The sequence below is a fragment of the Desmodus rotundus genome, chromosome 8 (assembly GCF_022682495.2).
Source record: "Desmodus rotundus isolate HL8 chromosome 8, HLdesRot8A.1, whole genome shotgun sequence".
Classification (NCBI taxonomy): Eukaryota; Metazoa; Chordata; class Mammalia; order Chiroptera; family Phyllostomidae; genus Desmodus; species Desmodus rotundus.
Window position 1 is genome coordinate 69136356 of NC_071394.1, and position 14866 is coordinate 69151221.

Here is a 14866-nt window from a genome sequence, read left to right on the forward strand (position 1 = left end):
TGGAGAAGTATCTATTCAGGTCCTTTGCCCATATATTAATTGGATTGTTTGGGGGTGTTTGGGGGATGGGTGTTGCATTTTATAAGTTCTTTATAGATTTTGAATATTAAGCCCTTATCAGATGTATCAGCAAATATGTTCTCCTATTCAGTACATTGTCTTTTCATTTTGTTAATGATTTCCTCTGCTGTGAAAAAATAATTTTATTTTGATGTAGTCTCATTCATTTATTTTTCTTTTGTTTCCTTTTTTTCCTTATTTTTCTTTTATTTTTCCTTGCCCAAGGCAATAAATCAGAAAAAATATTGCTAAGAGAAATGTCATAGATTTTACTGCCTGTGTTTTCTTCTATGATTTTTATGCTTTCAAGTCCAACATTTAATTCTTTGATCCATTTTGAGTTTATTGTTGTGTATGGTGTAAGAAGGGGTGTAGCTTTAAATTTTTGCACATATCTGTTTAATTTTCCATATACCACTTATTAAATGGACTATCCCATTGTATGATTTGCCTCCTTTGTCAAATATTAATTGCCCATAAAGAAATGGGTTCATTACTGGGTTTTCAATTCTCTTTCATTTATCATGTCTACTTTTATGCCGGTACCATGCTGTTTTGATTATTATAGGTTTGTAATATATAGTTTACTCTCAGATACCATAATTCCTCCAACTTTGTTCTTTCCCAAGACCCCTGTTGCTATTCTGGGTCTTCTATTTATTTTGTATCCTGCTATGTTACTGAACTCCTTTATGAGTTCTAGTAGTTTTTGGTGGAATCTTTAGGGTTCTGTATATACAATATCATGTCATCTGTAAATAATGACAGTTTTACCTCTTCCTTTCCAAAAATTTGGATACATTTTATTTCTTCTTCTTGTCTGAGTATGATGTTGGCTGTGGGTTTGTCATATATGGTCTTTAAAATGTTCAAGTATGTTCCCCCTATTTCTACTTTACTGAGAGTTTTTATTTAAATGGGTGCTGGATTTTATCAAATACTTTTACTGAATCCATTATTTTATTTTATGTGGTGTGTCATTTTTATTGATCAATATTTGCGAATAAATTTTATTTAATCGTGTTTTGACCTTTGAATCCATTGCTGAATATGGTTTGCTAATATTTTGTTGAGGATTTTAGCATTGATGTTTATCAGGGATATTGGCCTATAATTCTCTTTCTTTGTAGTATTTGTATCTGGTTTTCGAATTTGGATAATGCTGGGCTCATAAAAAGAGCTTAGAAGTTTTCCTTCCTCTTGAATTTTTTAGAATAGTTTGAGAAGGAGAGATGTTAATTCTTCTTTGAATATTTGGTAAAATTTACCTGTGAATTCACCCAGTCCAAATCTTTATTTTGTTGGGAATTTTTAAATTACTGCTTCAGTTTCACTAGTTGTACTTGTCTACTCAGATTCCCTGATTCTTCCTGATTTAGTTTTGGAAGATTGTATGTTTCCAAGAATTTATCCATTTTGTCCAGATTGTCTGATTTGTTGGCATATAGTTGTTTGTAATATTTTTGTACAACCTTTGTATTTCTTTGGTGTGTTTTTACTTCTGTTTCTTTCTGATTTTATTTTTTGGGGTCCTAGCTCCTTTTTCTTGATGATCTGGTTAAGGTTTATTCACTTTTTAAAAATCTTTTCAAAGAACCAGTTCTTGGATTCCTTGATTTTTTGCATTTCTTTAGACTCTATTTTGTTTATTTTTGCTCTGATCTGTATTATTTCCCTTCTTCTCACTTTGGGCTTTGCTTATTGTTCTTTTTCAACTTCCTTCAAGTGTAAAGTTTTATTGATTATTTGAGATTTTTCTTATTTCTTGACATAAACCTGTAATGCTATGAATTTTCTTCTTAGGGCTGCTTTGGCTGTGTCCCATAGATTTTGGATTGTTGTGTTCTCATTTTCATTTCTTTTAAGGTATTTTTTACTTTATTTTTATTATTGAAACTATTACAGATGTTCCATTTTCCCCTTTTTGCCCAATTCACCTAGCTGCCACCCTGCCTTCTTTCTGGCCATCACTACACTGTTGTGTGTGTCTATGGGTTGTGGTTATATGTTCTTTGGCTAATCTCTTCACCTTTGTTCATCCATTTTCCCCCTCCCCCCTCCTCTTTAAACGTTCCAACATTCATTTCAACATTCCTCCTCTTCCCCCTCTCTTCTGAGAACTGTCAGTCTTTTCTATGTATATTTGCCTCTATTTCTATTTTTTGTCAGTTTTTTAGTTCATTAGATTCCACTTTCAAGGTATCTTTTAATTTTTTCCTTAATCTCATTGTTAACCCATTCATTGTTTAGTAATACATTGTTTAGCATCCATGTCTTTGTGTGTCTTTCAGCTTTTTTATTGTGATATATAGTTTTATACCATTTTGGTCTGAGATGATACAATTTCAAACTTAAATTTATTGAGATTTGTTTGTGTCCTAACATGTGGCTCATCCTAGAAAAGTTTCCATGTGCATTGAAGAGAATGTATATTCTGCTGCCTTTGGGGGAAATTCTATGAAGATATCAATTAAATCCATTTGTTCTAGTGTGTCATTTATTTTTTAATATATTTTATTGATCATGCTATTACAGTTGTCCCATTTTCCCCCTTCACTCCCCTCCACCCTGCACACCCCCTCCCACCCACATTCCCCTCACCTTAGTTCATGTCCATGGGTCATACATATAAGTTCTTTGGCTTTTCCATTTCCTATACTATTCTTACCCCCCCCGCCCCCCGTCTATTTTCTACCTACAATTTATGCTACTTATTCTCTGTACCTTTTCCTCCTCTCTCCCCCTCCCACTCCCCTGTTGATAACCCTCCATGTGATCTCCATTTCTATGATTCTGACCTTGTTCTAGTTGTTTGCACAGTTCATTTTTGTTTTTTATGTGTTCGGTTGTTGATAGTTGTGAATTCGTTGTCATTTCACTGTTTGTATTTTTCTTCTACTTCTTTTTCTTAGATAAGCCCCTTTACCATTTCATATAACAAAGGCTTGGTGATGATGAACTCCTTTAAGGTGACCTTATCTGGGAAGCAGTTTATCTGCCCTTCCATTCTAAATGAAAGCTTTGCTGGATAGAGTAATCTTGGATGTAGGTCCTTGCCTTTCATGACTTGGAATACTTCTTGCCAGCCCCTTCTTGCCTGTAAGGGCTCTTTTGAGAAATCAGCTGACAGTCTTATGGGAACTCCTTTGTAGGTAACTGTGTCCTTTTCTCTTGCTGCTTGTAAGATTGTCTCCTTATCTTTAATCTTAGGTAATGTAATTATGATGTGCCTTGGTGTGTGCTTCCTCAGGTCCAACTTCTTTGGGACTCTCTGAGCTTCCTGGACTTCCTGGAAGTCTATTTCCTTTGCCAGATTAGGGAAGTTCTCCTTCATTATGTTTTCAAGTAAAATTTCAATTTCTCGCTCTTCCTCTTCTCCTTCTGGCACCCCTATGATTCAGATGTTGGAACGTTTAAAGTTGTCCCAGAGGTTCCTAAGCTTCTCCTCTTTTTTTTTTGAATTCTTGTTTCTTCATCCTTTTCTGGTCAGATGTTTCTTTCTTCCTTCTCACCCATGCCATTGATTTGAGTCCCAGTTTCCTCCCCATCAGTATTGATTCCCTGTACATTTTCCTTTATTTCACTTAGCATAGCCTTCACTTTTTCCTTTATTTTGTGATCATACTCAGCCATTTCTGTGAGCATCCTGATTACCAGGGTTTTGAACTCTGCATCTGATAGATTCGCTATGTATTCATTGCTTAGTTGTATTTTTTCTGGAGCTCTGATCTGTTCTTTCATTTGGGCCTTTTTTTTTTTTTTGTCTTGGAGCACCTGTTACATAAAGGGATGGAGCCTTAGGTATTCACCAGTGTGGGGCAACCCACGTCGCTGTGCTGTGATGTATGTGAGGAAGGGGTCTGAGAGGGTACAATGGTGCTTGCTCCACTCTCTGCTGGCTTTCAGTCCCTTCCCCTGTTACCCACAAGCAAACTGGACCCTTCTGGTGTTGATTTCCCTGTGGGTGGGTTTGTGTACGTTCTAGAACCCTATGGGTCTCTCCAACAAATTCTCCTGTGAGGCTGGGAGTTTCTCTCACTGCCACTTCAACCCCCAAGGGGTTTTCAATCAGTGGTTTGAGGCTTTATTTCTCCACGCTGGAGCCCTGGGGTTGCATGATCTGTTTTGCTCCCACTTTGTTCCTCCTGGTTTATGTGCACGAAAATGTGGGACTGCCAGGTCAGCCAGCTACCACCTCACAGGACCCACCAGCTGCACCTTGCTGGCCAGCTGCAGCCCTGCCCACCCCACTCCACAATCCGCCACCTCGCTGGGTCCACCAGAGACCATCTTGCCCACCCCGGTCCTCCAACCATGGCCTTGCTGTGAGTCCTCTCCATCCAGCTGTGCATCTCTGTCCCTCCTACTGGTCTATATGAATGTTTCTTCTTTAACTCCTTGGTTATCGGCCTTCCATAGAGTTCAATTTTCTGTCTGATCTGATTGTTTTTGTTTTTAAATTGTTGTTGTCCTTCTTTTGGTTGTTCAAAGAGGCACAGTGTGTTTACCTATGCCTCCATCTTGGCCAGAGGTCTGTTCTAGTGTGTCATTTAAAACTATCATCTCCTTGTTGATTTCCTGTCTGGAATTTCTGTTCACTGATGTCAATGAGGTGCTAAAATCCCCTACTGTGAGTGTATTTCTGTCAATATCTCCCTTTATATTAATCGAGATTTGCTGTACATATTTAGGTGCTCCTATGGTGGTACATAAATAGTGACAAGGGTTATATCCTCTTGTTGGATTCCTCCCTTTATCCTTCTTTGTCTCTTACTATAGCCTTTGTTTTATAGTGTAATTTGTCAGATGAAAGTATTGCTGCTCCAGCTTTTTAAAATTTCCATTTGTATAAAATATATTTTTCTATTCCTTTACCTTTGGTATGTATTTTTCATTCTGGTTGGATCTCTTGTAGGCAGCATGTATGTGGGTCTTCTTTTTTTACCCATTCAGCCACCCTATGTCTTTTGATTAGAGCATTTAAACTATTTATATTTGAAGCGATTGTCGATAGATACATATTTATTGTCATTTTATTCTTTTAACTATGTTCCTCTGTTTTTTGTGGGGTTATTTTGTACTTTTTCATTTCAAGCAGGCCCTTTAACATTTGTTACTACTTGTTTGGTGGTAACAAACTGTTTTAGATTTTTTTTGTCTGGGAATCTCTTTATTTCTCCTTTAATTTTAAATTATAGCCTTGCTGGATAAAATAGCCCTTCGTGGTAGGTTCTTGCTTTTCATCACTTTGAATATTTTATGCCAATCCACTCTGGCCTGAAATATTTCTGTTATGAAATCAGCTGAAAGTATTATGGGAGCTTCCTTCTAGGTAACTGTCTTTCCCTTGTGTTTTTTAAGATTCTCTCCTTGTCTTTAACCTTTGCCATTTTAACTATGATGAGTCTTGGTGTGGGCCTCTTTGGGTCCATCTTGTTTGGGACTCTATGCTCCCTGGACTTGCATGTCTTTCTCCTTCACCAGGTTAAGGATATTTTCAGTCATTATTACTTTAAATAGGTTCTCCATCCCTTGTTCTCTCTCTCTTTTCCTTCTGGTACCCCTATGATGCAGATGATGTTATGCTTTATGTTTTCCCAAAAATCCTTTAAACTATACTTTTTTCAAATTTCTTTTCTTTCTTTCTTTCTTCCTTTTTTTTTGTCTCTCTGATTGGGTGTTTTTTTCTACCTTATTTTCTAAATCGCTGATTTGATTTTCTGCTTTATCCAAACTACTATTTATTCCTCCCAGTGCATTCTTCATTTCAGATATTGTATTCTTTATTTTCTGAATAGTCCTTTATTTTAATAGTTTCTATGTCTTTTTCATGCTTATGACCATTACTTTCAACTCTATTTCTGATAAATTGCACACCTCATTTTATTTAACTTTTTTCCTTGGAGATTTCTCTTATTCTTTCATTTGGGGCCTATTTCCTTTCCTCTTTTGAGAGTCTTGGATCTGCTATGACTCTCAGTCTTTATGGGGTAGCCTTATGTAGTAGGTGTCTTGTGGGGTCTACTGATGCAGTCTCCTCGATCACCTAAGATGGGTGCTCCAAGAATGTCCTTTGTGTGGGTTATGTGGGCACTCCTGTTGTAATTGAGTCTTGATTGCTGTTGGCCTATTCATGTGTGAGATTGACCCTCAAGCTGGATCACTGTGAAGCTCAACCTTGACCATGGCGTATGAGCTACTGTGTAGGTGCTGACCACACAAATAGTTATTTGTCTTAACAAGGTTTGGTGCCTGCTGAGATCTCCCTTGGGATATGCTGATGTGAAATTTATTGGATTATTGATCTAATGTTGTCTGAATCTGTCCACTGGGTATGTTGGTTTTGGGCCTCTTGAGAGGGACTGTGGTGCAGACCAATGTAAGATGTTGCCTGTCACTGGCATTTGGCAACCTGTTTGGAGCAGTCTTGATGTGGCTTTTTCTGTAAATCCTTGGTTACAAGACTATTCCCAGCTAGTCCTCAGTTGGTTATTCAGGAAAATTGTTCTACAATTTAGTTGCAATTCCCTTTTAAACTTGGGAGGAGGTGAGTGCATTACCACATACTCTGCTGCCATCGTGGATTCAGATAAGTTCAGTCTTAAAGATATTATATCATATTGTCTTAATGAGGTACTTAATTACTTAAAAAAAAATCTTTTCAATCTTAAAAACTAAAGTTTGATGAACAATAGCTAAACCATGTTTTATATGTGATATATCTTACTGTTACTTTGGATAAGTGAATAATTTACTATTGTTTCATAATAATATATGATATTTTTGTTTGAATATGTTTAACCACTTTACCAGAGTTCAAATTTTAAAAGGAAACTTTCTCTTAACCTGGAATTGACTTTGGGTTATCCCAATAGGCCCCTGAAATACCTCAAAGACTTGCTCTTATTTTCTCATCATAAAAGAGAACTTTTAAACTAATTATGCTTTTTTAATATGCTTAAATTACTGAAGCTTTGTCCAATAAAGAAAAATGATTGTTTTATTTAGATATAAATTATTACTAAAATAAACATTCTAGAGATTATATAAAAATCTCCAATAGTCAACAAAGTTCTGATGTAATTTTAATTTGTAATTCTAATTGTTATATTAAAATGTATAGTACGAAAATGCAACTTTTTGTCAATTGCATTATAATCAGATTTATAATTGTATCATTTTTTGTTTTGTCATTTGCACACAGTCATTATTTAACTCTGATGCTTTTGAAAATGTTTCCTCTTGCCCTGGCTGGTGTGGCTCAGTGGATTGAGTGCCGGCCTGTGAACCATAGGGTCCCCAGTTCAATTCCTAGTCAGGGCAGAAGTCTGGGTGGCAGACCAGGTCCTCAACAGGGGGCGCACGAGAGGCAACCATGCATTGATGTTTCTCTTCCTCTGTTTCTCCCTCCTTTCCTTTCTCTCTAAAAATAAATAAGTAAAATTTTTTTAAAAAAGGAAAGAAAATGTTTCCTCTTCAGAAAGATTCATGGAAAGGACTTTGACTTGTTCTAAAGTAGAGCTTCTGAGAATAAAATTTCAGATCATACTTTTACACTGGATGAAAATTTATACAACTCTAAGGAATAACTGGATTCATGAAATTATCAGGATAAACAAGAGTTGATTATATGGAACTAAATGAACTGAGGATGATTACAATTGTTATGACTTTTTGCTTTTTAACATTGCTGATTTAAAAAACATTTTTGTTTTATAGGTATAGGAAAACTTGTTTTTCTTAGAGCAATTTAGTAAATTATACCCTTGTAAGCAGTATTGAAAGTTTATTTTTTTTTCCATACCTGATCCATCCAGAATTTGGAAACTCTTAATAAGGGCATATTATTATTTTTTGGCAATATGATTGTTTGCATAAATTCAATAAAAGTCTGTTTTCTTGACTTTTAACAAGATGCAATTGAAAACTGGTTTTATTAACAAAGACTGATTGAAATGTCACGTTTGAGAAAGACATACATAGACTCTGGATGTCACAATAAAGCTTTAAGGAATTAAGATTGACTTTGGAAGTCAATAAAAATCCCTTGGAAAAACACCCTGGTCTCTTGCTTACATAGTTCATAGCAGTCTTTCCAAGTAAGGAACAAAGGTCACTTTCCCGGGAGATGACAAAGAAAGAACTTCAATACATATTCAGAAACCTCAAATCTGAGAAATTCACCCAAATCTAAGGGATTTTCAAGCAAGTCTGATGGGAACTATGTGGCTTGGCCTCTTAACCTTGAGAGGCTAATTAAAGTTCAGTCTGGAAATTTTTAATGAAATTTCAGCAAAGTAGATTTAAAAGAGCCTAGTATGATTATTATTTTTGTGTTTATGCAAATAATCAGGTCAAATTTATTTATTTTTAAAGATTTTATTTATTTATTTTTGGAGAGATGGGGAGGGAGAGAGAGGGAGAGAATCATCAATGCATGGTTGCCTCTTGCACGCCCCCTACCGGGGACCTGGCCACAACCCAGGCATGTGCCCTGACTCAGAACTGAACCATGACCCCTGGGTTCTAGGCTGGCACTCAATCCACTGAGCCACACCAGCCAGGGCTAATCAGGTCAAATTTATTGAAACTAGATTTACAAAATAAATTAGTCTTACTTTGTCTAGTTTTGATAAACAGCACCCTGTTTATTTTAGGGAGAGAAATTGTGTTTCAATAGACAAGATAATACACAGTTATGGAAATTAAATTCTAGTAGGCTTTGAAGTTATTTTTCATCTGTGAATTGGGCTAAGTCCTGAATTTTTCTATTTTTCTTAAATTGGCTACAACCCTCTAAACTAATGTTTCATTTTTTTCTCATTCTTTGTCTTGGAATTATTGAGAACTAATTTTTTTTTTTTCTGAGAGGATGTAATAGGGTGTGTAGCCAGAGCCACCCCTGCTCACAAGTCTGGCTGGGGAATGGGAGACAAGGAGCAGGGCCATTGAGTTACTTTGCATATTGATAACAGTGGACTAGCTTCATATCCATATGAAAATGGTTATTTTGCATATCAATAACAGCAGACTAGTCTTCTAGCTTGAATGGAGCTGGAAAAGTTTGCATGATTTAAAACCATGATGTAACTGGGAGGCAGCTCCTCCAGGTTACCACGCCAGTGCCAGAGCTTGGAAATGGTTTGCTCCATGCCACAGGGCCAAGCCTGCCCAGACTAACTATGGCGGTCAAGAAAGGCTAAAAATATGGGAGTACTAGCAGGTATAGCCAATTGTGGGAGGAGTTGGGAATGAGGTTACGGAGGAAGTTCCAAGCTGGGATTTAAACTAAAGATGGGACACCATGAGGGATGGAAGAAAATGTAGGACTATGTGGGAAGGAAAGGAGTGAAAGGACTGTTACTGGTGGGCCATGAAGAGGTGCCATGTGGTTTTGGATTAAGAACTGGAGATTGTGGCAACACAGCTAATGGTGCTGGGGACTGCGGGAGAACTGCCCAGCCGAACATGGATTACTGGGAGGAACCAGAAGTCTAGCCAAGCTACTTACAGACTTCTATTTCTTTTTCCTGAGATATGCTAACCCTGATTGGCCTCATTGGGAAAAAGGGGAAAGGCAGGACTCTGTGTGTGTGTGTGTTTCTGAGTGTTTTAAAGGGACTCTGGTTTTTTTAAAAGTGACATTCCACCATTACTCTAAACCTGTATAGCTTTTGAATAAGTAGTTCCTTTCCTTTTTACCATACTCTGGCTTTGAGAGCCACAATTCCTAACACCTGGTGGCGGGCAAGACAAACCAAAAGACCTGGTGGGGAGGGGTCTGATTTCATTAACAGTATCTGGCCCACCATGGAATCATTCTGTAAAGACATGATATAAACTTTAGAGAAATCACAACAGTTCATGCTTAACCAATCTCAATGACTGATGCTGTATAGGCCACAGACAGGTTATCTAAACCCCTAATGACATCATCAGAAATATTCAAAATGTAGGTAAGAAGGATCTATCAGATTGTCACTGTTTGCCTCCATTCATACCAGCAAAAGAAGTTTTGAGCCTTACATCTAGAAATCTTCCCAACTGACAGCCTTACACACTCATAAACTGGTTTATAGTTTGCTCTGATCATTAACCTTTTGGAAACTCTTAATAAGAGAGTACTATTTTCTTTTGTTTTCATAGACATACTTCTTATTAAATACCTACTTGCTTGCTTACACAATTTAGGCCTCACTTTGGAAACTCATCTGCACCACTGCCTCCTGAAATAATACTCAACAATTTAACTAAACTCATTTATTTTTAGGACTGAATGATATGATCAATGAAATAGGGAGCAATCCACCAATTTAGATTCTGAAATGTGAACCTTACTTTAAGTTTCAAATGCAGGACTTACAGAAAACAAAATTTAGCCACCCTGAAGCTGCTTTTCAGGATATTGGTTTTAAAGCTGTTTATTAAGAAACAAGACTCAGAGAAAGCCTTTAACCCTCCCACCCCTTTTCTGCCCCAGAGATTCAGACAGAGACAGCAGCTTCAGGAAGGAAATGTTAGGATGTTCCCCTTAGCCTAATTTGAATTAAGTATGGTAAATAGGAGGGCTTCAGGCAGGTGCCTATTAGCTAGATAGCCCCTGTGTCCTATTGTTTCTGAGTCTCCTAGCAAGAATTTTCCTGCCATGTGTGTTCCATTCTTCCATTACCCATAAATTGCCCACTCTCACTTCTGGAATTTAATACCCCATTCCTCCACACCTTTTCTCCTTTGTCCAGAAGGCCTTATATACCCGAAGTTGCCTCACTGTCTTTGGAATTTTCCTGTCTGTGAATTTCCCGTTCACGTGCATCAAATCTTGATATTCTACTAACCTGTCCCTGTTCATTTGATTTTGGACCAGCCTAGAAGAATTTAGAAGGTGGGAGGAAAAGTGTGTGTATATATGTATATATGTATACGTGTGTGTGTGTGTGTATATATATATATATATAGTCCCTACAGTACACTGGTGATAAATATGTTGCTACAATTGCTTCTAGAAATTCAGGTGGCCAGTCATTCCTAACCTTTTATCGGTCACAGAATCAAGACTGGTCTGAGAATCCAATGAAAGTTTTAGGCCCTGTTTTTGAAAAATATATAACTGGTTATATATGAAGAATATTTCTTACAAGTTTAAGGTTCTTAGATCTTCATGGAATTTAAGACCAGCTAAGAATACCAGTTGTTGAATGTGAAATACAAAATTGGGTTCCAGACAGAATTCGATTCACAAGTATTGGTCTACTCCATTATTGCAAGTCATTGATTTCAATCAATGCATGATAAGGTGCTATTCCTGCTCTAAAGAAATGTATAATCTCATAAATGAGATAGTATATCAGGTCATCAAAATAAACATATTTTACTAGGGTTTGTAGAAAAGAGGACATTTACGTTTCATTTAAATGTAGACGTTTAGGAAAGATGGAATTTTGACAGTCAGACATAGAGACGTGGAAGAGCATTTCAGGAGAAGAAAATGGCCTGATCATGATGAAAGTTTTGAAAATCAAAGTGTGCTTTAGAAAAGATATATCATTTAATTTTGCTGGGGCAAATGCAATTTCTTTTTTTTTTAAATTTTTATTGCTATTCAATTACAGTTGTGTGCCTTTTCTCCCCATCCCTCCACCCCAACCCAGCTGAACCCACCTCCCTCCCCCACCTCCACCCTCCCCCTTGATTTGGTCCATCTGTCCTTTATAGTAGTTCCTGTAATCCCCTCTTCACACTGTCCCGCCCCCCCCCACCCCCCGCCTTGGCTATTGTTAGATTGTTCTTAACTTCAATGTCTCTGGTTATATTTTGTTTGCTTTTATCTTCTATTGATTATGTTCCAGTTAAAGGTGAGATCATATGGTATTTGTCCCTCACCGCCTGGCTTATTTCACTTAGCATAATGCTCTCAGTTTCATCCATGCTGTTGCAAAGGTTAGAAGCTCCTTCTTTCTCTCTGCTGCATAGAATTCCATTGTGTAAATATACCATAGTTTTTGGATCCACTCGTTTGCTGATGGGCACTTATGTTGCTTCCAGTACCTGGCTATTGTAAATTGCGCTCCTATGAACATTGGGGTGCACAGGTTCTTTTGGATTGGTGGTTCAGGGTTCTTAGGGTATAATCCCAGCAGTGGAATTGCTGGGTCAAAGGGCAGTTCCATTTTTAGTTTTCTGAGGAAATTCCATACTGTTTTCCACAGTGGCCTCACCAGTCTGCATTCCCACCAACAGTGCACTACAGTTTCCTTTTCTCCGCATTCTCTCCAACATTTGTTTGTGGATTTGTTTATGTTGGCCACTCTGACTGGTGTGAGATGGTACCTCATTGTGGTTTTCATTTGCATCTCTCTGATGCCTAGTGATGCTGAGCATCTTTTCATATGTCTCTGGGCCCTCTGTATGTCTTCCTTGGAGAAGTGTCTGTTCAAGTCCTTTGCCCATTTTTTAATTGGGTTGTTTGTCTTCCTAGAGTGCAGTCGTGTGAGTTCTTTATATATTTTGGAGATCAGGCCCTTGTCTGAGGTATCATTAGCAAATATGTTTTCCCATACTGTTGGTTCTCTTTGTAATTTGGTGCTGTTTTCTTTAGCCATGCAGAAGCTTTTTATTTTGATGAGGTCCTATTTGTTTATTCTTTCCTTTATGTCCCTTGCTTTAGGAGACGTGTCTGAGAGGATGTTGCTGCGTGGAATGTCTGAGATTTTCCTGTCAATGTTTTCCTCAAGGACTTTTATGGTGTTACAACTTATATTTAAGTCTTTTATCCATCTTGAATTTATTTTCGTGTATGGCCTAAGTTGGTGATCGAGTTTCATTTTTTTGCACGTAGCTGTCCAGATCTCCCAACACCATTTGTTGAAGAGGCTGTTTTTGCTCCATTGTATGCTTCTGCCTCCTTTGTCAAATATTAATTGACTGTATAGACTTGAGTTTATTTCTGGGCTCTCTGTTCTGTTCCATTGGTCTATGTGCCTGTTTTTATGCCAGTACCAGGGTGTTTTGATTTAGTGGCCTTGTAATACAGTTTGATATCAGGTATTGTGATCCCTCCTGCTTTGTTCTTCTTTCTCAAAATTGCTGCAGCTATTCGGGGTCGTTTATGGTTCCATATGAATTTCTGAAATGGTTGTTCTATATGTGTGAAATATGTCATGGGTACTCTAATACGGATTGCATTGAATCTATAAATTGCTTTGGGTAGTATGGCCATTTTCATGATGTTAATTCTTCCCATCCATGAGCATGGTACATGCTTCCATTTGTTTGTGTCTTCCTTAATTTCTTTCTTCAGTGTTGTGTTGTTTTCTGAGTACAGGTCCTTTACCTCCTTGGTTAGGTTTATTCCTAGGTACTTTATTTTTCTTGTTGCTATATCAAATGGGATTTTTTTCCTGATTTCTGTTTCTGCAGTTTTGTTGTTGGTGTACAGGAATGCCTTTGATTTCTGAGTATTGACTTTGTATCCAGCTGTTTTGCCAAATTCATTTATTAGGTAGAGTAGTTTTTGAGTGGAGTCTATAGGGTTTTCCATGTACACCATCATGTCATCTGCAACCAGTGACAGTTTCATTTCCTCCTTTCCAATTTGGATGCCTTTTATTGCTTTTTCTTGTCTGATTGCTGTGGCTAGGACTTCCAATACTATGTTGAATAGGAGTGGTGAGAGAGGGCATCCTTGTCTTGTTCCTGATCTTAGTGGGAAAGCTCTAAGTTTTTTTCCATTGAGTGTGATGTTGGCTGTAGGTCTCTCATATATGGCCTTAATTATGTTGAGGAATGCTCCCTTTATTCCCAGTTTGCTGAGTGTTTTTATCAGAAATGGGTGCTGTATCTTATCAAATGCTTTTTCCGCATCTATTGATATGATCATGTGATTTTTGTCTTTGCTGTTCTTGATGTGATATATTATGTTTATTGATTTGCGAATATTGTACCATCCTTGCATCCCTGGGATGAATCCCACTTGGTCATAGTGGATGATCTTTTTCATGTATTGCTGGATGCGGTTTGCTAATATTTTGTTGAGAATTTTAGCGTCTATGTTCATCAGCGATAGTAGCCTGAAGTTTTCTTTCTTCGTTGTGTCTTTACCTGGGTTTGGGAATAAAATGATTATGGCTCCATGAAAAGAGTTTGGGAGTCTTCCATCATTTTGAATTACTTCGAATAGTCGGTGAAGGATAGGGGTTACTTCTTCCTTAAATGCTTTTTAGAATTCTCCTGTGAAACCATCTGGTCTAGGGCTTTTGTGTGTTGGGAGTTTTTTGATTCCTGCTTCAATTTCGTCTGCTGTTATTGGTGTGTTCAGGTTTTCTGCTTCTTCATTCAGTTTTGGAGGATTATATTTTTCTAGAAATGTGTCCATTTCATCTAGGTTTTCACATTTCCTGGCACATAGTTCTTTGTAGAAATTTCTTACAATCCTTTGTATTTCTGTGGTATCAGTTGTAATCTCTCCTCCTTCATTTTTAATTGTGTTTATTTGGATCCTCTCTCTTTTCTTCTTGATGAGCCTACTTAAAGGATTGTCGAGTTTGTTTATCTTTTCAAAGAACCAGCTCCTGGATTCATTGATCCTTAGAATTGTGCTTTTAGTCTCTATGTCATTTAACTCTGCTCTGATCTTGGTTATTTCCTTCTTTCTGCTTGCTCTGGGCTGCCTTTGTTGTTGTTCCTCGAGTTATTGCAGGCATAGGGTTAGGTTGTTTGTTTGAAATGTTTCTATCTTTTAAAGGTAAGCCTGTATTGCTATGAACTTCCCTCTCAGGACTGCCTTTGCTGTGTGCCATAGGTTTTGGGT

At 37.4% G+C, this 14866-nt stretch overlaps 1 protein-coding gene across 3 annotated transcripts in view; it reads right to left on the bottom strand.

The window, feature by feature from the left end:
- The window catches only part of GXYLT2 (glucoside xylosyltransferase 2), a 144251-nt gene that overhangs the window by 47416 nt on the left and 81969 nt on the right, over positions 1–14866 (bottom strand). The window contains exon 6 of one of the 3 annotated variants that reach the window (XM_053929785.1): positions 7182–7483. The exons of 1 other annotated variant lie outside the window; for it this stretch is intronic. In XM_053929785.1, the coding sequence (XP_053785760.1) occupies positions 7372–7483 (112 nt within the window). In that variant the 3' untranslated portion in view covers positions 7182–7371. Of the gene's footprint in view, positions 1–7181; positions 7484–14866 lie in introns of those variants that run through there. One more of the 3 variants, XM_045192349.2, reaches the window with a different exon arrangement.